We start from the raw sequence: 24,974 nt of genomic DNA, 5'->3' as shown, positions 1-24,974 counted from the left end.
CCATCTACAGGTCATTGTTGATGACCTGGACGGCATTTTTTTGCGAGAAGTACCATCCTCAGAATGCTTCCCCCTTTGTTCAGTCACACGACTGCTAAATGTTTAGTTTTGGGTTGTGTGCCTATCCCTAAACTACAAATCCCTATAGCTGGTAGAGAAAGCAGATAGGGCAGAATGGCCGAAACGATGGCAATGTTTCATATATATTTAGAGAGAGAACTTCCCAGAAAGAAAGGCTGTGAACCCTCGTGTAATTAGACAATAATAAACATGGAAGGAGTGATATGTACATTATAGTCAGGAAAATGGTCCAAAGCTTAGAAGATGCAGATGATAGGAAACTTGGATATAATTCTTGCTGTGCACTACATTGTAAGTGAAGTTGTGTCTTCAGGGTGTTTATCACGAGGCACATTTTCTGCCCAGATGGAGCTTATGGTTTACTGGGGGGGGGGGGGGGGGGGGTAGGGCTGGTGGTGATGGTGTTGGGAAGGCAGAGGAGAGGGAAGGGCCAAGGTAGAGGAACAGATTCCGTTTTTGGACACACCAATGAATGATTATCCTACACATGGTAGAACCCTGGACACCCCTCCCCCCCAACCCCACTCATTCAAACTGGATAGAAAAATCAAATAAACAGACCAACCAACCAAAGAAAAAATCAAACCAAGAAGAACAGAAACAAAACAAAAAGAAGCCCAAACTGGTTTGCTCTCCGCAGTGTAGGTAAAGTCTGTGATATGGAGAAGCAGGCGTTGCTCAGAAGACCTAAGGTTTCTTATCAAAACTTGATGAAGAAGTGGGCAAAGAGGGTCCCTGATAGCCAGAGGCAAGCCAGCGCTCTAGAGGCCGAGTTTACACCGTCAATGACAGCTCCAGGCCCTGTGTGGGAGAAAGAGAGACAGACCCATTAGCACATACCCAGAGGGCACCATCCTCATCCCCTGACGAGCACCGCATAAACATGCTTCTCCGTGAGCAGCTCCCACCCACCAGTGACCCTTCCAAGTCTGCGTAAATGGAAAGTGCCCACTGGGAGAAACTCAAAGGGGCTCATTGCTGGGGTGCCTGGACCCTACAGCCTGCTCTCAAAGACTGGGGTTTAAAAACTAAAAGAGGTAGAGGGAGGGAATGGTTAGACGTGCGGGCTGACAGGTTAGGGCAGGGTCTTTGTAAGCAGCGCCTCTACCTGTGTTCTCTCCTTGGAAATCGTGTCCAGAACAGACAGGGGTGGGAGGGCAAGGAGAGGGATGAGGGTCAGAGTGGAGGGAAGAGGTGGGAGGAGGAAGGAGAGGAAGAGAGGATTTTGTGAAACACAGGAGTCTGGGTGTTGATGTGGCTGACTTTTCATCTGGTGTGACTGGGATATTGGGGCGGCGTCTCCCGAAGCCGCTGAGGAAGAATGAACACGTACACCCAGGGTTTTAAAGACTATGGTTGGGTTTATCCCAGCAGTCAGAGGTGCGTCTCCAGAGGTGACAGAGACGACCCCCGTTCTCAGGCCCAACAGCCACCTTACGCCCCTGCCTGGCAGGGCTCTCCCTCAACCTCTTTCTTTCTTCTTCCCTCTCTCTGGCCCTTTTACACAGCCCTCGTGAAACCCTCACATTCCGCTGTGAAACAAGACCACAGAATCACAGGTGCGATTCCTTTCCCTTCATCTGCATCCTTGAGAAGACAAACCACGTGCACTGGGATCGCCTTGCCTGTTCCGAGGACCCAGGGTGGAAGGCTGAGTGTCCATCTCTGCCCCTGTATTCCTCCATCACCTTTATTTACCAGCATCAGAATTTAGGGTCATAAGCAAGACCAGAGTAGCCAGCGAGCAGGGAGCAGAGAGTATTCCGGGGAAAGCAAAACTAAGTGTTAAGTCAAGGGGTTAGAAGCAACCCTGTAGGGCCAGTGACAAAGGGATGGAGTGACAGGCAAGAAACAGGGCTTCACCACCTCCTTTACTAGTAAATTGGCTTGTTGGAAATAACTTTACTACTGAAAAAAGCCTCAGTGGTGCAGGGTCTCCTCAGACAGGAGCCAGGTCCTGTGGCTTGCTGGTCATTGTAATGGCGTGGATCCAGGCCTTGCTGGGCGGGCAGTGATGCTGTCAGCCTGGGGATGGATGGTCCTCTCACTCCAGCAGCTGGCATCCACCTGTTCCCACCCCAGGGATCTCAAAAGGACTCCTTTTCTTCCTCTGACTTACAATTCTCTGTTTACTAAAAATTCATATTTACTCGATACGTCGAGAGTCTTGTTCATCGTTTTCTGTACTTTTGTTATAGAGTATTTGCAGATAGGGGCAGAGTCCAGTCCTTAGCCCATTGCTGTGGTCCCCACGACAGCTTCATAAATATTTATAGAAAGTAGCCTGACTCTGAGGCCCCATCAGTCCAGGCATATATCCTAGGAACTGTACTGGCCTACGGAATGTGCTGAGTTGGAAAAGGCCCAGTTTGAAGCGCGAGGTAATTCTCTGTTGTCTTCTGCAACAGATGAGTGATTTAGATTTTTAAGTGAGTTTAAAAGGAAATGGGCAACACAGATGTATAAGACCCATATGTTTTTGTAAAGAATATTTAAAGTATATATTATATATATGATATATATTCACTAGTTATATATATATGTATATGTATGCATGTGTGTGTGTCTAATTCATTATATTGATATCAACTTAGGAAACAACCGAATGGGCTCCATTCTAGACAGACAGAGGCCTTTAGTTTAGGAATCACTTTATTCCAAGTTCTACCAGTGGGCTTAGCATTTCTGGGGATGTCATGCTACCAGCACGTGGAGTATTCGGAAGTATTAGGAGCATTAGGAAGACAAAGCAGTGCGAGCTGCAGGGAAAGAGGGAGGAAGAGTCATCAAGACGGGAGGTCGCAGCGCCAGGAAGATGTTCGCGCTGCTGAGGCAGGGAGGGGTGTTGCAGCCTCAGCTGGCCTCAGCTGAGTTCTCCAAGGAGTGGAACTCTGAGGGGCCTCGGTAGGCACAGAGCCTGCTCAGCCCGCTCGGGGGGATGAGATACGGCATACCTAGATGGCGCTTTCTGTGTGCCAAACGTGACTCTAAATGCTGAACATCTAATCCATTTTATCTTCATGAAACCCCATGGCGTTCCTGTTTTGTAGATGGGGAATTGAGAAGCAGAGCAGGTAAGTACCCTGCCCATGGCCACATAAGACAGTACACCCGGAGCTGGATTAGAACCGAGTCACTCTGTCTACAGGGTTGGCGCCCTTGATTATCACAACTCTTACTTCCTCTCTGTGGAAATCAATCCTTTGTGCATGTTTTTCAGAGGCCACGGCATCGTGGAATAATGGCCTGGGCATCTGGAGACCCAGTTTCTCCGTGTGACTCTGCTGCTTCCTAGCTGAGTGCCAGCTCCTCTCTGGCCTTGGTTCTCCCACCTGCAGCGAGAGGAGGCTGGGAGGGATGACCTCTGAGCTCTTCTCCTTTAGTAGCCCGAGTTACTGAATGGCTGCAGATTCTGCATCTGGTCCCAGAAGGGACAGCTGGGGAGCAGCCAGATGGCCTTTTCCAGTGGTGCAAAACCATCACCACTCCTGCTTTCTGCACCCAGCATGCCATCTCCTGAGACAGCAAGAGGGCACCAAACATTCCTAGAGTTTCCTTTTCTGCAGCCTCATTTTCTATGCATTTTCAGGAAATTTTACTCCTTAGCAGGTATTATAAGCCCTGCTTTAAGCATCAGATGACACGGCAGTTTATCGTCAGAGTGCCTTTGGCCAATCAGTGTATGAGAAAGGGCTGAGCTATTCTGGCCTAAGCGTTTACCTAATCTACTAGGGCAGAGATTAAACTATCCGTGCTCTCCTCCTATGGATCCTGGACACATTTGAGATCTGGCAGTTGGGCCTACAGGAAGCGAGGGGCCTACAGGAAGGCTCTCGGGCTTTGTTCAAAGCCGGGAGAGAGTGGCTCACGTCCGTGTACCATACTCCATGTTGGAGGAATGTAAGACAAAGGCCATCAGCGATGAACTGATTCTTTTTTTTTTTTTTGCAGTACGCGGGCCTCTCACTGCTGTGGCCTCTCCCGTTGCGGAACACAGGCTCCGGACGCGCAGGCTCAGCGGCCGTGGCTCACGGGCCCAGCCGCTCCGCGGCATGTGGGATCTTCCCGGACTGGGACACGAACCCGTGTCCCTTGCATCGGCAGGTGGACTCCCAACCACTGTGCCACCTGAACTGATTCTTTAATGGCATCTTCAAGGTAAGCCTGACGCTACTGGAGATGAGGGGAAACAGGAATCTGGGCTGGGTCTCTCCCACAGGCTTCTGTGTGCTAAGGCCACGCTCCTGATTATGCGAATGAGTCTTTGTGCTTTAATACAGAAGCAGCAGTGGATTGCTGCCTTCTAGTGAACTGGTGTGGTCCCATGATTCCCTGTATGCATCTGCCCTGCCTTGGCCTCGCCGCTCTGTCTTTGCAGCCCTAAACCCTTTGGGGTAAAGCCTCTGACCGCTGTAAACGTGCAACCGACGCTTGGGACTTTGGCTTCAGACCAATTTGGGCTTAAATCCCGACTCTGCGGCTTGCCAGCTATGTGATCTCAGACAAAGCGCTTGCAGTTTTCTCCTTGGAAATGGGGGTAATAACGTGGAGTTTTCAGGATGAAGGACCGGAGGGATTAGGACAGTGTCTGGCAGGAAGTAGTCATGTGATCGTGGGAAGGGCTGCTCTGGTGGGACCATACCCCCTACCTTCCACTTGTTAGTTGAGGCTAATACTGGCTTGTTTCGACCTTTTCCAAATACATTGATCCTGAGCTGGGTTTTGGTAGGTGAGAATGAAGAGGTGAGATGGGTGAGAGAGACCTCTGGCCATTAGGGCCTAGGAGGAGGGTGTGGGGCACTGGGCAGGGCAATGAGAGAGTCCAAAGCCATGCTCTGTGGCAAGGCCAAGCGCAAAGGACCAGTCTGCGAGGGAAGCAGACCCCACGCTGGCCTCGGAAGCCATGCCGCCCACTCACAAACGTGCGCTGGTGCTTTCATGTGTCAGGCTCCGTTCCAAAGAGGAAGACAGGCACAGCCTCTGCCTGCACACACCCTATCTTCCATTAGCTTTTTTTTTTTTTTTTTTTTTTTTTTGGCTGCGCTACACTGCCTGCAGGATCTTAGTTCCCCGACCAGGGATCGAACCCGCGGCCCTTGAAGTGGAAGCTCGGAGTATTAACCACTAGACCACCAGGGAAGTCCCCCTATCCTCCATTAGGACCTAGAATTCCTCTGTGCTAGTCTAAATCAATAAAGGAACGCAAACACGTTTTAAGCCCTCACAGACTCTGAGAAGAAAGTCCTTTGGAATAAAATAATCCAACCTCCCTTTCACCTCCGGAGCACCCTGCCTGTCTGAGAGGAGTGAATTCAGGAACCCGGGAGAACTGAATGTGAATTCTGGCTCCACTGGTCACTCGCAGGATGACTTCAGATGAGACGGTTAACTGCTCTCAAACTTTTTTTTTTTTTTTAATGTATAATATATGTGCGGAGGTGGTTTTCTCTGTACTTGCAGGGTTCTCTGAGGATGAGTGAAGATGATACATAAAATCACTGAGTATAAGTAAAGGATGAGTAACAGTTGGGTGAATTAGAACCAGGACCGTAACTGCTAGTCTCTAAAATAGTACCTTTTGTGGGGCTCCTGCTTTAAATAAAGAGACCCTGTGTATACTGAATTCTTAAAGATAATTGCCAAACACCCACTGAAAGCAGGCGTGACTCTGGCTTAGCAAGTGACTGGTCTCTCCTGACAAGACCTGATGTAGCTCCAACCACAGGTAAAGGCTTCCCAGAGAAGGCCAGTTATTCTGAGGAAGTGCTTGTAGAAGCCCAGCTCTTTCTGTGGGCAAGCACCACGTTCAAGAAATCCTTATTTATGGCTCACAGTGACTCAGTCTAAAAGAACAGCTCTTACAAACATCAGCCTTAATTAAATAGTTTTCAGGGATAAACTAAAAGTGAGAACGTGTAATTATGCCCTTTCCCCTCATTCCAGCCGCTCCTTTTCCCTTCCTCAACACTAAAAACGTATTGCTTCCTCCTTTCCTGAAATGGAGCATCTTTGAAAAGCTCACACGATGACACGAAGCCACGAAACCAACTGTGAATGACAACAATGACAACTAAACACCTTGAGGACACATGCAGACCAAAGTAAGTTAGCCCTCGGCACACAGAAAGAAGAGATAAAGAGACAGAAATGATCAAGAGATAAATTCCAGAAATGGTAAACGTCACAAAGGTCAATCAGTATGTGTACTCTGGGCCGGAGGGAAGATTTTATGGTATGGCCACGTGTGAGGCCCAGCAGCCGTAAGACAGTAAATAAAGAAAGAGGCAAACAGACAAATGAGTAAAATAAAGTCCACTTTGTAGAAGCTACTTACTTTGTTAGATTAAATATACTACACATTTTTAAAAAGCAAATTTGGTTGAGGGTTTAGCGTAGAATTAACCTGCAGGCCTAGCTCTCCAGGGAGCAAGGGTTTGCTGCTGCGCTCATGGGCTGGCTGATCACCCTCTGGAAGAACAGATTTTGAAAATCAAAGTACCCAAACTCAGCACAAAGCTCCCAGAAAACTATATAAGTTTACTGATGAGGATCCTGCCTCACGAGAGATTTTGAAGCTTAAAGATGGAGGGTCCACAACAAGCGAGAAAGGTATTGAAATGTCACCCTTTTCCTTTCCATGATTGCAACGAAAATAAGGCATACACGGTTCTTCAGCAAGAAGTTGGAAAGCAAAGTGTTGCTGTAATCCTACTAAAATAGCAGGCGGTAGGGTGATCACATGAAGGAAAGAAAAGAGAAAAATAAAAACCCGCAGCTGAGTTGCACTTGGTGATAGCGCAGTGAGATCAAGGAGGCATCTGAAGTCTAAGAAGATACGGTTTTGTTCTGGAATTTGTATGGGTTTTGTAAATATGAACGTGAACTATGTGACCTTCCTAATGAGGAACCAGAAGGATAATGATGTTTTTGGTGATTAAAAGAGGAGCGAGGAAATCCAATTAGACGATGTGTGCGTTACACTTGTTGGGGAAACGTAAGCCTGTTTTCAGCAGCGCCGGCGGACGAAGGTGCATCACTCCCCTTGAGAGGGAGCTTTTCCTTCCTTGTCTTTAATTACAGCCGAAAACGGGGCCCTGTGTTGTTCTACAAGGAAGATGAACGGGGCTTTGCAGCTCCAGGAAGGCATGAGGCTAAAGAAGCCAAAAAGGCAGCCATCTCTGCTTTGTGCTCCCACAAAGCCCAAGGCCTAGGAAGTTCGTATCAGAAGTTAATTCAAACCAGTCAGCTCATCACAACCCTGAAAAAAGCAGGGCTTTGGTCTGTGCCAAACCAGAAGCTGGGGCGTGTGCTGACATCAGCACAGCCCGAGCGCTCTGTGTTAAAGTCTAAATGCTCAGGCTAACGGCCAGATGTCAGTGATTCAGACGGAGCAGGGTAGGGGCGCGAGGCAGTGACAAGGAGCCTCCCAGGAATGAAACGTGAAATGTCTGCATATTTTTTCCTAATATGTCGGCATTTCGCAGGTTGGGGAAAACACAAATGGTGAGGCTGCTGCCATCAGCCAGAATCGATGGTGTTTCTCTCTGACTCATTCCCTCCCACCTGGATGTAAACTGTGGATTTGGAAAATAAAAATCATATACGTTATCAGCAGGAAATGGACAGGCACGTGCAGCTTTTGATGTCTCTGCAAGAAGAAATCATTTGATGAACGCCTTCCTAAACAGTCTGTCAGGATGTTTCTCACAAGGGAGAAAGACCCTGCGGGAGGGGACCCTAAATTTCAAATTAGAACTGGGACGTAAGGGGGGCTGGAATGCAAGGGAAAGTGTCAGCAATGTTGACTTGGCTTCCCTGCGGGGCGGTGGAGGAGACTATAAGACCTTTTGAGTATTTGACCTTCCTTTGGTTAGTGAGGAGTTTTACCCTGTAAGAGGCTGTAACGGATGCCCCACTGACTGGAAGATATATTTATTAATCCAACCAGTGCTTACTGGTCAATAACTATTGCGAGACACAGGGCTACATCCTTTAGTGCAGAAACAAATACAAACAAAATATAAGCCTAAGGGTGAACTACCAAGAGAGTCCAAAAGATGGGTGAGTGATTCTTCAGTGGGGTTCAGAAACGCTTAATGGATGGGGTACCGTTGAGTGGAAGCTTAAAGGGTAAGTACAATTTTATCAGGCAGAGAAGAGGGCAAACGCCTCCCTCTGTGACCCTTCAACACACTGGAAGAGACAGTGTACCTGTGGGTTAGAAAGAAACATGGGTTTAAGGTAAGACAGACCTGGGTGCAAAACCGGATGTTAACGTGTCCTTCTACGGTGGAATTCCTATATGCGGGAAGGATTCAGTCACGTGGCTTAAATTCTCTGAGCTCCAGGCGTACTTACCTCAGAGGGTTCTGAGCTGTCTGAAGCCCCTTCTGGCTGACACCTACTAGCTAGTAGCTTCTTCTCTGCTCTAGTGCAGCACTTATATTCTATTGTAAATGTCTATTTACTTGCTTGTAGGAGGTTGGGAAGTCTCCTCTCCCTCTCCCTCCTCTCCCTCTCCCTCTCCCGCTCCCACTCCCTCCTCTCCCTCCTCCTCCTCACGGTCCCTAAATCCTAAATCTAACTCCTGGCACACAGTAGGCTCGAAACAAACATTCGCTGAATCAGTGAATTGCTGGACAGAAGCAGCATAGTCGAGGCTGGACTGTGCAATAGGATCGGGCATCCCGGGCAGGGCGGGGCGGGTGTTTAGCATGGTGGATGCAGAGAAGGCAGTGGGGAACCTGGGGCCACGAGGGAGGTTGATCTCAGAGCAGGAAAGGCCTTCGAGGGTTCTCTTTTTTTAACATCTTTATTGGGGTATAATTGCTTTACAATGGTGTGTTAGTTTCTGCTTTATAACAAAGTGAACCAGTTATGCATATACATATGTCCCCATATCTCTTCCCTCTTGCTTCTCCCTCCCTCCCACCCTCCCTATCCCACCCCTCCAGGCGGTCACAAAGCACAGAGCGGATCTCCCTGTGCTATGCGGCTGCTTCCCACTAGCTGTCTACCTTACTTTTGGTAGTGTATATGTGTCCATGCCTCCCTCGCGCTTTGTCACAGCTCACCCTTCCCCTCCCCATATCCTCAAGTCTGTTCTCCAGTAGGTCTGTGTCTTTATTCCTGTCTTACCCCTAGGTTCTTCATGACATTTCTTTGGTTCCATATTTATGTGTTAGCATACGGTATTTGTCTTTCTCTTTCTGACTTCACTCTGCATGACAGAGCTGCAGTGAACTTTTTGGTTTTCTTTTCAGCAGGATGTGAACAGGTTCATTCTGAGTTTGGGAAGGGCCACCTGGCCCTGAAGTGGCAGATTGAAGAGAGATTATCAAAGACAAGGGGACCACCGGACCACCCACCGGTAAGAGAATGTCGTAGCCAGACAAGGCCCCTGCCCCAGCAGTGGCGGGAGGGCTGGTGCCTGCTTGCTCCGACCTGCTGGAGAGGAAAGGGTTAGAACGGCCGTGGAGACTGTAGTGAGGCGGTGGGTGAGGAGGGAAGGGATGCCAGGGGGAGAAAGATGGAGATTCCCCTGGGACATTCAGGTAGCAGAGCGTCTTGTGGCTCAGAATTGAGGAGAGTGCTAGGGACACGGACCGGGGAGCCCCCAGACTGCTGCTCGGAGACTCTCTGGCTCCCGGGTGCCTACACTTCCCTGGGAGAGCTTGCCTACGAAGCACAAACCGGGAGGTTTTCAGGAAATGGGTCTGGGACCAGGCCCAGGAATCTGCATTTTTAAAGCACCCAAAGCGGTGGGCTAAGATACGACTCTTGAAGATGCCTGAAGACACAGAAGACCCTTCTCCTCTTGCTGTAATGCCACCCCTGGGCAGAAGGTGGAGGGGCTCGAAGCAGATTGAGACCGAGAGGGAAGAAGAAAGCCACAGCGAGTCACATCCTAGAAGCCAGAAGCAGGGTGTTGGGGGCCAGGGGGGTCTGGGGCTGAGGGGAGGCTGGGTGTTCGGAGGGACACAGGCCGTGAGACTGAGGCGTGGATTGGGCTGGATTGGAGGTGAAGGGAGGGCAGATTCGGGATCCGCCACTCCTGCACCCAGCCCTCAGGTCTCACCTGGAGCCACCTGGGGGAAAGGTGAGGTTGTTGGGAGCCTTTATAGAGGAGTGCAGGTGGGGGGCAGGGCGTGAACCAGCTTTCCGTGGGGGACCCTGGGTGAGGGAAGCCCAGGGTGCAGGATGAGAAGAGCTGGTCCGGCTGCCTTTAGTTGATGAAAATCCTGTCTCAAGAGCCAGCCTGATATGTATGTTTACTCGGGAGGAATGGCCATTAGCAAAAGAAAATATAGATTCTGTCCTCATAGTTTCCAGGGGCCAAGAGGTAGGCCTTCTTCCTGGCTGCTCTGAGGGGCTGAGGCTTTGCCTTGAGGAAACAGTCCTGAGCCCAGCTGTTGCATTTGCAGTGACAGGATTCCTCGGAGCAGTGCCCATTCCTGATGCTTAACTCTTGACGTAACTTATTTGTGTCGCTGCTGCAATTGCACAGATGAAATGTGAGAAATCTGTCTGTCTCTCGGCAGCATCCCCCTCCGTTCTGGCTTTGTTTGCCTTCTCTGTCCCTCTCCCCTGCCGGTTCCAGTAATACAGAAATACCGACGTTTACACGGCTCATTACTGCCCCACACTCTCTGCAGTGCTGGATGTAATCAGGTTCAGAATGTTCCCTCCTTGCACCCTAAGGACAGGGGGATGGGGCCTCTTGCTCAAGACCCAGTGGAAGCAGAATGGGCTGGCAAGTCGAGAGAACGTGAGCGGCCTCTGCAAGAGGCAGAGCCATGGCCAGCAAGCTGAGCCCGCCCGGCCCTGCTGCGTGCGGACCCGGCCAGGCTCCAGGATGCCAGGGCCCAGGTGGCCTCCGAATGCCTCACCCACTCAAGAAAGCTTACGGATACTTCGAGCAAGTTGCTTGCAATAGGCACAGCACCTGCTGCCATTCCCAAGGTTACGGACGCCAGGTTTTGGAGATCTGCCTCTTAGCCTAGTTTCCCTTTGTTTTTCAAATTCAGAACAGAGACTTAGAAAGCTGGAAAGAGCCTGGAGTCTGTTTTGTTCTGTTCTTATATTTTACAGGCAACCACGGAACAGAGAGCAGCATGGTTTGTGCCAGAGTGAGGACTGGAACTCAGTTTTCCCCATCCCCGTGCTGGTCTGCTCTCTACCTTCCGTTGCCTCTCCAGTCCCGGCAGTGGCCCGGGGCTAAGAAAAGTGCACAGTGTGAAATGCCACTTTGAGTTGGCACGCAGCTGGGTGACCTGCTCTGTCTGTGCGGCTTCTGGAGGGGCAGCAACTGGTGACGGTGAGGAAGAAACATCCCACATCAAGGTCAGCCACTGAGTCATCGTTGAGCATCTCCCGCCCTACCCATGTTGTCTCTAAGCACTTCCCGGCTCAGCCCATCTTCATAGCTTGTGTCTTCTGCTTTCTTTCCACATTGCTTTCATCTCATTTCCCTTTGTTCTGTGTGTGGAGGTAGGAAACATACATAGGAAAGACATGTTTGTGTGAGAGGCCTGTCGTGAATGTATGTTGGGATGGGTTCACGGTGCAGAGTCCAAAGGGTCTCCAAAAACCAAGCTTCCAGTCTTTGACGGCAAACCCAAATGCATGCCTGGGATGCAGGGTGTCTGTCTGTGTGGCTTTGGGGAGATTAAGCAGATCAGTTATAAATGTTCGAATGGTCCTTTAATAGAATGCATTCAGGTTAGGTGGAGAGGGGAGACAGAAGTGGAAAGTGGGTTCCAACAAGCTAATCGTTCACACGGGCTTTGTGTTGCTGGCTGCATGGGGATATGAAGCTGTGCCTTTCCTAGGAGCTCAACTGTGTCCTCCAAGCGCATATGTTGGAGCCCTAACCCCCCATGTGTATTTGGAGATGCAGCCTATAAGGAAGTGATTAAGGTCAAATGAGGTTATAATGGTAGGGCCCGACTGGCTAGGATTAGTGTCCCAATAAGAAGACACACCAGGAAGCCGTCCTCCACCCCCCAGCGCTCTCCCTCTCCTTCTCCCACCCCCGCTCCCTCTCCCTCCTCTCTCTGTCCGACTCCTCCCTCTCCCTCTCCTTCCTCTTCCACTCCCTCTTCCTCCTCTCCCTCCCACTCCCTCCTCTCATTCTCCCTCTCCCCCTTCTGCCTCTCCCCCTTCTGCCTCTCCCTCACCCTCCTGTCCCTCTCCCTCTCCCTCCTCTCCAACTCCCTCTCCGTCCTCCGCTCCGTTTCCCCCCCTCCCATTCTCCCACTCCCTCACCCTCCTCTCCTCTCCCCCCTTCCTCCTCTCCCCCTCCCTCCTATTCCTCTCCCTACTCTCCCTCATTCTCCCACTCCCCCTCATTCTCCCACTCCCTCTCCCTTTCTCTCCCACTTCCTCCTGGCCCACTCCCTGTCCCACTCCCTCTCCCTCTCCCTCTCCCTCTCCCTATGCTCCCCCTCCCTCCTATTCCTCTCCCTACTCTACCTCTCCCACTCCCTCCTCTCATTCTTCCTCTCCTCCCTCTCCCTCTTGTCTCTCTCCCTCTCATTCTCCCTCATCCTCCTCTCACTCTCCCTTTCCCACTCCCTCCTATTCCTCTCCCTACTCTCCCTCTCATTCTCCCAATCCTCCCTCTCCCACTCCCTCCTCTCATTCGTCCTCTCTCTCCCTCTCCCACTCCACCAACTCCCTCTCCATCCTCCGCTCCCTTTCCCCCCTCCCTCTCACCCTCCTGTCCCTCTCCTCCCTCTTCCTCCTCTCGCTCCCACTCTCTCTCCCTCCTCTCTCTCTCCCACTCCCTCTCCTTCTCCCTCCTGTCCCTCTCCATCCTCTCTCCCTCCTCATTCGCCCTTACCCCCCTTTCCCTCTCCTCCCTCTTCCTCCTCTCCCTCCTATTCCTCTCCCTACTCTCCCACTCCCTCCCCCTCCCTCCTGTCCCTCTCTCCCCCTCCCTCTCCCCCTCCCTCCTGTCCCTCTCTCCCCCTCCCTCTCCCTCCTCATTCTCCCTCACCCTCCTATTCCTCTCCCTCTCATTCTCCCAATCCTCCCTCTCCCACTCCTCCAACTCCCTCTCTGTCCTCCGCTCCCTTTCCCTCCCCCTCCCTCTCATTCTCCCACTCCCTCCTGTCCCTCTCCTCTCCCACTCCCTCTTCCTCCTCTCCCTCCTCTCATTCGTCCTCTCCTCCCTCTCCCTCACCCTCCTGTCCCTCTCCCTCCTCTCCCACTCCCTCCTCTCATTCGTCCTCTCCTCCCTCTCCCTCACCCTCCTGTCCCTCTCCCTCTTCTCCCCCCTCTCATTCTCCCTCCGCTCCCACTCCCTCCTGTCCCTCTCCCTCCTCTCATTCTTCCTCTCCTCCCTCTCCCTCTGCTCCCACTCTCTCTCCATCCTCCCTCTCCCTCCTGTCCCTCTGCTCTCCCACTTCCTCCTCTCCCTCCCATTCTTCCACTCCCTCTCCCCCCTCCCTCTCCCACTCTCCCTCTCCTTCCTCTCCCTCCCCCCACATGCTCAGGGGAAAGGCCATGTGAGAACGATGGTCGTCTACAAGCCAGGACGAGAGCCCTCATCGAAATCAGCTGACAGATCTTACTGGCTTGGTCTCGGCCCTCTGGCCTCCAGAACTGTGAGGAAACAAGTTTTGGTTGTTTAAGCCCCAGCCCATGCATCATTCATCTCCACACGCTGCTGTTCTCGGCTGTGACACACTTCTCTCCTGAGTCAGTGGTACAGAGGGACAAGCGCCCGGATCGCCTAGTTGTCAGTCCTGGAACCCTACTGTCAGCCACATCCCGCCGCGGGCAACCCCACCGACTCAGGGGTGACGGCAGGGTCAGTGGCAGAGCAGCAACCCAGGCACACCTCTTCTAAGTTTTATCAAGACCTAGGGATGGACATTCACAGACAGACACCGAGGTGTGGGCAGAGCCAGTATTGATTCCAGACAGGGAGGGTGAGGCCCCATCTGGCACGTGAGGGAGCGTGTGTGTGTGTGCCCATGGTTCACACCCTCATCCTCTGGGCACACTCGCCAGCACCGAGGAGGGGTCTGGGTCTCGTCACTAGCTCTGCGTGCCTCCTGGGTCCTCCTCTTACCCATCTTTAAAATGGGGCTAGTCACCTGTCTTGCACGGAACTAGCTGAAACCAATAAATACTTGGTAAGCGGTAGATATTACGATGATCATTATGAATAATGACCCAAGTACTTCCATTTGAAAATGAAGCTTTCAGAATTAAGTCGTTAGCCCTTTCTGCCTTGGGCTGGAGGAATTATCCATTCATGCTCGTGTGATGTCCCCACGGAGACACTCATCTGGTAAGCCACTTGGTGTCTAGGCTGGGTTCCCCTCGCTGCTGCTGCTTGCAAAGAGCAGAATACTCATCCCTCTTAAGGCCGCCAAGTAGAAGCTTATTGTTTGGGCGGGAGGGGGGGGAAGCCCTTCTCCGGAAACATATAACGAGTGTGAAAGCCATCATATTCCACATGCTTGCTACCTAACCTGTGCAGACCAGCCCCCTGAAGTCTAGCCACCGAGGGAGATAGATAAACCAAGGAGGTGGAGCTGGCGAGCCTGTCTCTGAAGGAGGGTGGGAATCAAAAGCACAGGCATTCAGGCAGGCAGAGGAGGGAAGGAACATGCTGTACCCACCTGCCACTGCTGATGAGGGGCTTATTTCTAAGACACACACAGCAAAATGCACACACAATGCAGAGAGAAAACAAAAGACATAGATCACACATTTCAGATGGCTGGTGGACAAAGTTTAGTTCATGTCAATGCTGAAAGCTTGTTCTGGGTCTGAGGTCCACGTGAAAAATGAATACCTTTCCGTCCTATTCACCAGACGCTTCCCTCTAACCAAATCTCAGCAAATAAACATGCACGTACACACACGGACTATTGCCACAAGCTTGGGCCTGGCCCGTGGGGTGAAATGTTGCACGAGGAGATGGACACAGCAGCGCGAGAGTTGACTGAGGGAGGGTGAGGTCTCCCGAAGGGCCACTCTGGAGGCCCCTCCCGCCGTGTGGGAGGGAGAGACCTGCAGAGAAGGGATGGCTGTCTCAGCTGTGGACAGAGCAATCGTCCCGATGAGGACTCAAGCCCCCTGCTCCGTTCATTTCAATGAATGGGAACGTGACATGCAGTCAGTCATGATGGCAGCAGGTAACTTGGTTTAAAATTTGATCCCTGGAGTCATCGACTCTTACTGTAGAGGGTATCTTAAAACTATATCTCATCTACCCCTCCGACCAATAGACAGTACTACAATCGACCTGTTCCATGGCTCCGTCTTGTTTACGGTAACCACTCTGCAACTTGGTTCAGAGTTAGGTCTATTCCTTTGCTGAGGTGCACAGCTCACCTTGCACGAGGCCAGGAGCTAGCAGTTACCTTGCAAACACCACGTACCGTGTGCCAGGAGAATGAGGTAGAGGTGCGTTTGCATCTAAGGTGGGGGGTTGAGCCCTATGGACGGACACAGGCCAAGCAGGGTGCGCGCTCCTCCCACCCGAGTCCCTGCAGCCCCCCGCCCCGCCGAGCCCCACGTCCAGGCCTCCTGCACTCACCATACAGCGTGATGCTGGCGTTGGTATTCCCAAGCGTGTTCGTGGCCACACACGTATAGTTCCCATAATCCTTCTCCGAGACGTTGAAGAAGGTCAGTGTGGATATGTGGCCTCTGTTCTCAATCCTCACGCCGTCCAGGCCGGTGGCCAGCCTGCAAAAAAAGGGGAGGTGCGACGGGTTTGGTTGCGCACTCACGGTGAGGCAGCAGGCAGGAGGGTCCCGGGAAGTCCAGACGGCGCAGATGGATCCACGCACACACTCTCCTCCTCACAAAGCCCTTCCCTCGGACTAAGCCGGCCCGTCTACCCTCCAGCTGTAAGCACCGCGGCCTCCATCAGGGGCTGCAAGGGAAGGGTGCCCACGCTCCAGGGCTGCATTCCCCTAGTCCTTGAAGACCACCGTGTCTACAGCTAATCTGATTCTGAAACAAGGTCCCATCAGTTTTGTCCACTTCCCAGCCCCCTCCGTGTTTTGTGTCTGGTTCTAAAAGGAGACTCTTATAATGGAGGCTGTAATCAGTTTGCTTTGCCGAATCTTCCCCCTGGACTTCATCACCCTCCTTGCACGTGGGGAACGATCCATCAGCTCTGCTTCGGACATGCCCTGTTTCCGCTTTCAAGGTACCTGGTATCTTCCTTGAACCACTGGAACTCAGCCGTGGGCACTGCAGAGGCTTCACAGCTCAAGATGCCCTTCTGGCCTACGGAGACACCCGTGTTCTTGGCTTTGGAGATGTAGGGAGGGTCTGCAGGGAGATGCAGAGCGAGTCCGTGAGACAGGTGAGACGCACATCAGTCACGTGCCGTGCACGTCCCCCTTCCCAGCTAAACGATCACGTATTTTAGGAAGATGACTTCTTGCTTGAAGATACTGTGTTTTACCCCAGCATCTCTTCAAGCCTTCACACTAACCCAGAGTTCATGAGTCTCCCCATTAGCTAAAAGTCCTGACAGTCCATGGCCCTGGAGGTGGTGACGAGCACAGCAATCTGATACTGTATTTTCCTGCTGGAAACAACTTGGGTCTATCAGAAAATGACATTGCCGTTACCTCTCTGTCCCCTCAGTCCGCATGCCCTCCTTTCCCCTGGAGCTCTGATGGGGGGGGTCTACTCACAGTTCCCTCAGTCCCCATGCCCTCCTTTCCCCTGGAACTCTGACGGGGGTCTACTCACAGTTGACAGTGATCTTTACTTTCCGCACGTCGGGGGCAGCAACGTCATTCAAGGCGCTGCACTCATACTCCCCGGACTGGTCACGTTTGATGTCAGAGATTTCCAGGTATTCGTCCTCACTCACAAAGCCCTGGCCGTCTGGGAGGAAAGAAACAGAGACAATCAAGAAACTGTGAAACCAGGGGCGTAACTGTACTCACAGAGCTTGGAAGCGAAGGAAACAAAAAGCCATAAAACGGGGGTTTGAATATCAAGTCAAAGATTCTGGACATTATGTTGGCCCCAAAGTAATTTTTTTTTTTCTTTTTTTTTTTTTCTGCGGTACGCGGGCCTCTCACTGTTGTGGCCTCTCCCGTCGCGGAGCACAGGCTCTGGACGCGCAGGCTCAGCGGCCACGGCTCACGGGCCCAGCCGCTCTGCGGCATGTGGGATCCTCCCAGACCGGGGCACGAACCCGCATCCCCTGCATCGGCAGGCGGACTCTCAACCACTGCGCCGCCAGGGAAGCCCGGCCCCAAAGTGAAGAAATTCTCTGCTTGAGTCTTGGATCAATGGATTTTTGTCCAAGTCACTTTAACTTTTCAGACCATTTGATAAAAAGGGCATGTTATTATTTTTCTTACATGATAATTAAGAGAGTACATATGAGATACTGTGGCACGTTAGTAAGCTTTGATATTCTTAAACAGAATTGTTGTGGGAATAACTTTAGGGTATGTGAGTATGGACATCTTCATTTTTCACAATGTAGAGATGCCTTTGTACACAGAGTACAAACCACTAACTACTTGTAGAATGAATGTGAGAGTTTAACAGTTTGATACAGACAGACACAAAGCAGCCGGTTGGTTTCACACTGTCCTGGAGAAGATAAAGTGGAGAATGAATGAACGAGGAAGCTCTTCTTGCCTGCTATGTAGTAGGTGCTCAATAAACATTTGCCAACATAAAATAACCCTGAGATCCCCAGAACCTGGGGTGAGGGAGCTCAATGGGTGTAATACCCGGCTCTGTAGGACACTCTGGAGGCGTCATTCTCAGGCTTTTGTGAAGCTTGCAATTCATGATCCTAAATACTCTGGGGCTGCAAAATTGACATTTCTTGCAGTCACTGTTGCATGCTCTTTCACAATCTGACCCCTCTGCTTGCAAAGAGGACAGACCTTCTGTCTTAAAACACAAATGTCCTGAGGCTGTCAAAGCACCAGGCTCCTGTGAAAACCCAGCCAACCCAAAGGCCGAGGAGAAAGTACATCCATTTGCATTTCTTTTAAGCCTGATACCTGATTCCTTTTTATGCTCCCGGCATGAGAGCAAAATTAGTTTTCAGGATGATAAAAACACATTGTAACTTTTCTCACACCCTGTAGAAGCATAGCTGATCCAATGGTTGCTCGACAAACTAAGTCTGGGCCCACGATGGGTTTGGCGCAGGAAGTGGGGTGTCATGGGGGTGGGCTCATGGGCAGACACGAGGCCGCTGCTTTGGCATCCTGACTCTGCTCCACGGGAAGCACTGGGGTATCCCTACCACCCTGCCCCTTTCCCAGGACACTGGCTTATCAGCTCCCAGGGCCTCCCTTGCCCCCATCACCCAGCCCCACCAAGGTCACCCAGGCTCTACCTTCAGTGTCTGGATGTTGGGAATCGAGGCCAACCCCAGAAGGTGTGGGGCTGCAGGCAAATAGGTAAACAAACCGAGTCACTCAGAGTCAGCTAGGAGCCCAATCTCACGCTATTCTTTGAAGGAAATCGTGCATCCGTCGGCCAGCCAAGCAGTCCACTTACCAGGGTACCCTCCTGGAACTTAGGCCGGTTGACAGGCCCCAGGACAAGCCCACAGGTGAGAATTTCAGGATCTTGGGAATCTGGTTGAACCCATGTGAGGACTGGCTGGAAGTAGAGGCGAAGGGGGGAAGTGGGGTTTGGGATAAGTCCACACTTCCCAGTCTGAGATCTGAGTGTCACTCCTGAATGGCACTGCTGGCCTATGCTGGTCCCAGGCACCAGATGGGAACTTGGAAAATTTTGAGGAAGATGCTCCAGAGTAGGTGCCTCCTGGGGCCCTGCTTGTTGGGGTCTCAGGGTGGTGGTGCTGGTTATGACGCTCGACCCCAGCAGACATTTAACCACCCAAGCTGGTTCATATCTAATTCCTCAAAGCTTCCTCTCAAAGGAAGGATGTCAACATCCTCTCACCCTTTTTTCCTTATCTCTCTTAGACTTAAAGAATCTCAGAGTTGAAGGGGATTCTGAAATCACTTATTTCAGGACGTCTAATAAAGATAAAAATTGCCTCGCTCATTGAAATGATGCCGGTTGACCAATCTAAGTGGTTTTAAGGATTAAACAACAATAAAATCAGACAGACCAAAACGACTTTCCAGATTCAGTGTGCCTTTCTTGCGGTAAATAAATACAACAGGATGGAAAGGATGGCTCTCTCCTACTAAGACTCCATCATTCTTTCAAAATGTACCGCAGTGTATTTGCCACAGGTAATTAAACCCCCTGCACTTAACCAAACAGATGAGCTATACCTACAGTGGGGCTGGCAGGGCACACCCCAGACCCCAGGAAGCACCTGCTCTGGAGCATCTTCCTCAGCATCTTCAAAGTTCCTGTCTGAATTGGGGGAGTTGGGGGAATTGCTGGACAACAAGGCCACCCTCTGCAATGCGGGAATTTATCTTCACCATCTGTACCGCTGTTTTTATGGACTGTCATGTGACAGCAAAAAAAAAGGGAGGGAGGAAGGAACAGTGTTTCACATAAAATGGGGATCGTTACGATAATACTACCTCATTAAGTGAGAAAATGAATTTTGTCAAGTTAGTTCTATAAAGTAAGCGGTTCTCGGGTTTTAATTTGCATATAAATTCCTCCAAGTTTTTATATCTATATCTATAGATAGATAGATTCTGATGTGGTAGGTCTAGGGTGGGCCTAGGGTTTTGCATTTCTACCAAGTGTCCTAGGATTTCCGTGCTGCTGGCCTGGGGCCCACACTCTCCACCAAGCACTGTTCTCAGCCCGTTCTTACTCACATGTGCATCTGGGTCTGTGAAGGGGTCAGCGACGTTTCCTGCCTGCCCTTTGCGTTGAGATCCTCGTGGAGCCGGCATCTCAAAAGACACCCTCTCTCTGGAGTTGAGAGCTTTGCAGGGCACACTGACGCTGAGCATGTGGACCCCTGAAGCTACTTTTCCACTGAGTCTTTGTGATCTTACTGCAAAACACGCGCCCACTCGAACCCAGCTTTCTTTGCTAAGAAAGGGAAGATGTTGACACCTGTCCTCACCTCAAGTCCATGGAAGGAGACGGAGATGCTATTTTCTTAATTGCTTTGAATACTGGGTGAGATTTGTAAAGCACACACAATCTAGGTTGCTAAAGGCCTGGAGACCTAGGAAACTGCAAGGTGGAATGCTTTCCCTGCCCTCTCCAGTTCTGGTTGCGATGTAAAATCCTGATTCCATGCTGCAGAGAAAAGGGCAGGAGGGAACAGATGTTTGAATCCTGTTTGCTAGGAAGGCAGACTGCTGACTGGGCGGGGGAGGCAGAGGGGGGACCACAAGAGGGGCGACAGGAAAGGAGGGAGGAGGACGACAAAGGATGCACTGGTGCAAGGAAGGAAAGAAAGGCAGACGGGGTGCTCTGGACGCCATGGGAAAGGTTCTGAAGACACATTCAAAAGGGACTTGAAAAAAAGATAGCAAGCTTCAAGTCTGCCCCGCAGTTTCGCTTAATGGTAAGAGGTCCTGTAATAAGCCAGTAACCCAGAGGCATATCACCCTGCCCTGCGCATTCGGACAGCCCAATGTAACATGACTGGAAGCAGAAGGAAGTGGGCTCTGCGTCACTGGCTGAAATATATTTAAAAATGCGGGTTCTTTCTTTCCACGGAGGAGCGCTTTGAAGAAGATAAGTTCAATCCACTGTATTAGGAAGATTAAGATCTGCAAGGATACAAATGGGGCCATTTATCAGGGATGGGGGAGGTCCCTGGACTCGGACCCCACAGACGCAGGTCTCGTGCTTGGGGAAGGGCTGAGCCGGCCCCATAGTTCCATGGGCACAGGGCGGCCTCTTCTGCAGGGACACATATTCCGACCTGACAGTCACAGAGCACAAGGAATGAGCAGAGTGTCCACGAGCAGGGTCTGGGCCATCTCAGAAACGGGGAGCAGGCCACCCCTGGGAAGAAGGGTCCCTGGCCCGGCCGGCTGTCCCCGATGAGACCGGTGGCTATCTTACTCATCCCTGACAGTGAGAGAGGGGATGGGCTAGATGCCGTGGGTGGAGAGGATGTAGAAGGCAACGTCCTTGATTTGGGTGGTCCACAATCTCATGAGCCCAGACCCGGAGTGCTTTATGTTTTTTCTCCCCAGGCTCAATTTTTCCATTCTTAATTGCTTTTAGACCCCTTAAGTAAGGTATGGTGGGTCAGAAAGATTTATTAGAGACGGCAGAAAACTAAGCATTCAGGGATGAAGAGCTCGAAGAGGAAGTCCACAGTAAAACCCGGACGCTTCCTGACCCACTTCTTTTTTCTCCCTTTTCATCCTCATCCTTCTGAGCCAGCTGTTTCTCAGCCTTCACTCTTGGCCCAATTTTCCCTTCTTTTTTTCTCAGCCAATTCCTTAGAATTATAGAGTTGGAAGTACCAGGAGGGTCAAAGAAGTTAGCCTCTCACTTTTCTGGATGATTGTCCCTGACAGAATATCTGCCCCTCCGTGTGGATGTCCCCAGGGATGATTCCAGGGGTGGCCTATTCCTTTGCCTGACTATTCACATCATTCAAGAAATCTTCCCCATTCGGAGGCAAACCCTGCCCGGCTTCTCCCTTTGAAATGATTAGAAGTTGCTAGGGAGGTGCCTGCAGCCCAGCGAGGTGCCCCCATCCCCTCTGCCCTTCCTCATCAGCCACGGAAAAGCTGCCGCTCTATCTGGGGAAGATGCTTTGTGAGGTTAAACGCCAGCACCTGTCACAGCTTTTGCCATGAGACCTGTCAGGAGGTGACTCACAATGGCACATGCCTGGGGGCGGGCGCCCCAGAGAAAATGAGCGGGGTGGGGGGGACCATGGATGGAAAGAGGCATCAGTTCAGGGAGGCGAGAGCATCGGGAAGGAACGGCCACGTAAGGAGAACATAGATGAGCAAGAAAGCGGGGGTAGAGGGAGACGCGGCCAGAAGGAAGGCAGTGGGCAGAGGCGGGGACGGAGGCCCCGGGGGGCAATGGACTCACACGGCAGGGCTTCTGGAAAAGCCAGAAATCCGCTTCCCTGCTGCCCAGCAAGAGGGGCTATTACAGACGATTCCTACTGATGCCGACCTTGGAAACTTGGAATCAAACACCTCAACGACCACGTGCATGCCGCTGACCTGCTAGACCACAACTGGGCTTTCTGATTGACCCTGGAAAATAAACAGTCTCTCGCCCACTCAGCAAAGCAGGGTAGCCATCCGAGGGATCCACGAGCTGATACTACTCCTGTGAAGAGTGCACGAGGCTTAGGAAAAAGTGGGGGTTCACTGGAAGGCTGTGTATTTGCCGGAAACCCTGCCCCCGGGGTCCGGAGCCAGATGAGGCCAAGGGAAGGGAGTGTCTGAAGCCGCCCTCTCCCTCTGCTTCTGTCCCTGAAGGTGTGAGGGACAAGACAGACGTTGTCAGGAGTGCACATGGGGGTGGGCGCCCAAGTCCTGTCCCTCGTCCCTCTCTCTCCAGGATGCCGGCCCATGGAACATAATTGCAGAAAATGAGCCGCAGGCAGATCAAAACCTCAGCTTCGGGCTTCCCCGGTGGCGCAGTGGTCGAGAGTCCGCCTGCCGATGCAGGGGACACGGGTTCGTGCCCCGGTCCGGGAGGATCCCACATGCCGCGGAGCCATGAGCCATGGCCGCTGAGCCTGCGCGTCCGGAGCCTGTGCTCCGCAACGGGAGACGCCACAACAGTGAGAGGCCCGCGTACCGCAAAAAAAAAACAAAAACAAAAACAAAAAAACCTCAGCTTCATGGCTGTCAAGGTGGCCTGCAATCTGGGCTTGGCATCCTAGGCTGACCCAGATCTTGCCCTTCTCCCTGTGAACCCAAGACAGCTGGACTGGTGCAACGCGAGGCCTCAGCCTGAGTAGGTACTGACCACAGGCCCCAAACTGGACCTGAGTGCCACGGCTGCCTTGAAATGGAGAGTCCGGGGTTAGGAGGCCCCCCTAGAACCAAGCGGAGTGTCTGGGGAAGGTGATGGGATCAGCAGTGCAGCCCTCACTTGTAGGCCATGGTCTTGTCCCTGCTTAACTGTCGGAGCAGATAACCTCACCCATTACCTGGGTCCCCCGTCTCCCACAGTGAGGGGGCCAGGACTGATGGCATGGGAGAGGAGGTGGGAGCTGCCTCCCCCTGCTTCCTAGGGGTCCCCTGGCGTCCTTCTCCATCACACACCTCCTGACACAGGAGCCTCCTTCTTTCGAAGGACAGAAACCTTAGAACATGCTCAAGTTGGGAACCGGGGTGAGGTTCAACACTTGGGATAGCTGGGCTCACAGGACCAGCTGTGAGCACCTCAGCACTCGCTGCCCGTGTGGTGTCATCCGCTCTCCGCTGCAGGCACACCGAGAGGGAATGACACCCCTCACTTCTCCGACCTCTTTGCTTCTGCATCTGCTCAGGCTGAACACGCGGCATCTGTCCACTCAGTACGTGATGGCTGGGGGGCTGGATCCCAGAACGCCCCCAGCTGTCCCTCTCTCCTCGCTCAGTCTCCTGTCTCTGCTGGTCTCCTCTGCACACTCTCCGTCCTCCCCATCCCCAGCCTCTCCCTACAACACCGCGGGCAATAAGCAACTCTGGGCTCCCCGCCGTTAATGCAGGGAGTGTGGACATGGCTCTAGCCATCCTTGGCTGCCCCCAACTCCCAGACACATCCCTTCCCCACACTGGACTTAACGAAAAGTGTGATGAACCCACTGTCTCATTTTCCCTTAATTAATATGAGCAACTGAACTGTGCTAAAGCCATTCTGGTTTGGAGACGGAGCCGCTGGGTCAATGTCTCATTTGCTGGCAGTGACAGAAGCTCTTTGTGTTGGGGTCTGTCGACTTTTCTCTGCCTGTGGCCTCAGGGACCTTCCCCAAGGGAGGCTGGCTTGCTGGCTGCCCCCCTGAGGCTGACAGTCTGCTGGCTAATGACGGGATCGGCGAGTCACTGTCCCAGTTAACTGGGCGTCTAGCGGGGAAAGGAGTCCGTTAGTAATGCTCCCGGAGCTGGGGCTCAGACGGGTGCTCTGGCAGGGGTGAGTTTCCTAGATGGTTCCCATGTTCTGACGGGACAGCGGGGGATAACACGAGGAGGGAAAAACTCTAGTGACTCGTGCAGTGGGACTGTCCAGAAGCACAGACTCTGACACTGGGCTCTCCTTACCAGGAGGACCAAAGCCAAGATGCAGAGGATGCGATGGCGGGGCGGGCAGGAGAAGGGGGTGTGGAGAGCCTCTCTGCAGGGAGGTCTGGGAGGGAGGGGGCCTGGAGGTATCCAGGGTCACAAGGGCCCATCAGGATGACCAGGGAGCATGTGAAAGACAGGCTCTTGGGCTCGTGCTCACAGAGTGACTGCACTCCTGTGGGCGGGGCCCTGCATCAGCCCCCGGCAACCTTCTAACCACTGGACCGCCAGGGAAGTCCCTTGGCTTGGTTTTCCATATGTTCTCTCTCTGAGATGGGTTCATGAGGTGTAGGAAAAACCAGCACAAATCAGAGATTTTTGGAATCTAGATGATACTGTTGACCCAGAGGGAAGGGACCCGAGTGAGTGCCAGAGAAACAGCCAGGGTACCAGCGGGGATGTGGCCTGTGCGCTTTAAATGAAAGTTCAGAATGTGTGCCAGAGAGAGAAGAGAGGAAGTGGACACAGACAGACAGACAGACAGAGATACAGAGAGAAAGAGGATGCAGAAGGCAGAGAGCTGGGATTTCATACACAGGCAGACAAATGGCTGAGGACAGAAGCTTGAATCCATTTGGAGAACAGGTTGGCTGACTTGGATTAAAAACGTAACTAACATTTATATTCTAAAAAGTATCTAAATATAAACAGACATAAATAGTTCAGACCAAAATGTAGAGGTTGAAGAAAAAAAAAAATCCATCACTTTCAAAAGCT

General features: G+C 51.9%; 1 protein-coding gene across 4 annotated transcripts in view; it reads right to left on the bottom strand.

Moving 5' to 3' along the window:
• Positions 1-419: 419 nt before the first annotated feature.
• OPCML (opioid binding protein/cell adhesion molecule like) overlaps positions 420-24,974 on the bottom strand; it is a 1,091,529-nt gene continuing 1,066,974 nt past the window's right edge. For 2 of the 4 annotated variants that reach the window (XM_032640454.1, XM_032640457.1), the window contains 4 exons: positions 16,816-16,953; positions 16,266-16,386; positions 15,641-15,792; positions 782-882 (listed from right to left, as the gene is read on the bottom strand). In XM_032640454.1, coding sequence (XP_032496345.1) covers positions 782-882; positions 15,641-15,792; positions 16,266-16,386; positions 16,816-16,953 — 512 coding nt within the window. Of the gene's footprint in view, positions 883-14,717; positions 14,745-15,640; positions 15,793-16,265; positions 16,387-16,815; positions 16,954-24,974 lie in introns of all 4 variants that reach the window. The other 2 variants (XM_032640455.1, XM_032640456.1) reach the window with 2 other exon arrangements.

The sequence above is a fragment of the Phocoena sinus genome, chromosome 8 (genome assembly GCF_008692025.1).
Source record: "Phocoena sinus isolate mPhoSin1 chromosome 8, mPhoSin1.pri, whole genome shotgun sequence".
In the NCBI taxonomy this organism is placed as follows: Eukaryota; Metazoa; Chordata; class Mammalia; order Artiodactyla; family Phocoenidae; genus Phocoena; species Phocoena sinus.
This window is presented reverse-complemented; position numbering and strand designations above follow the sequence as displayed.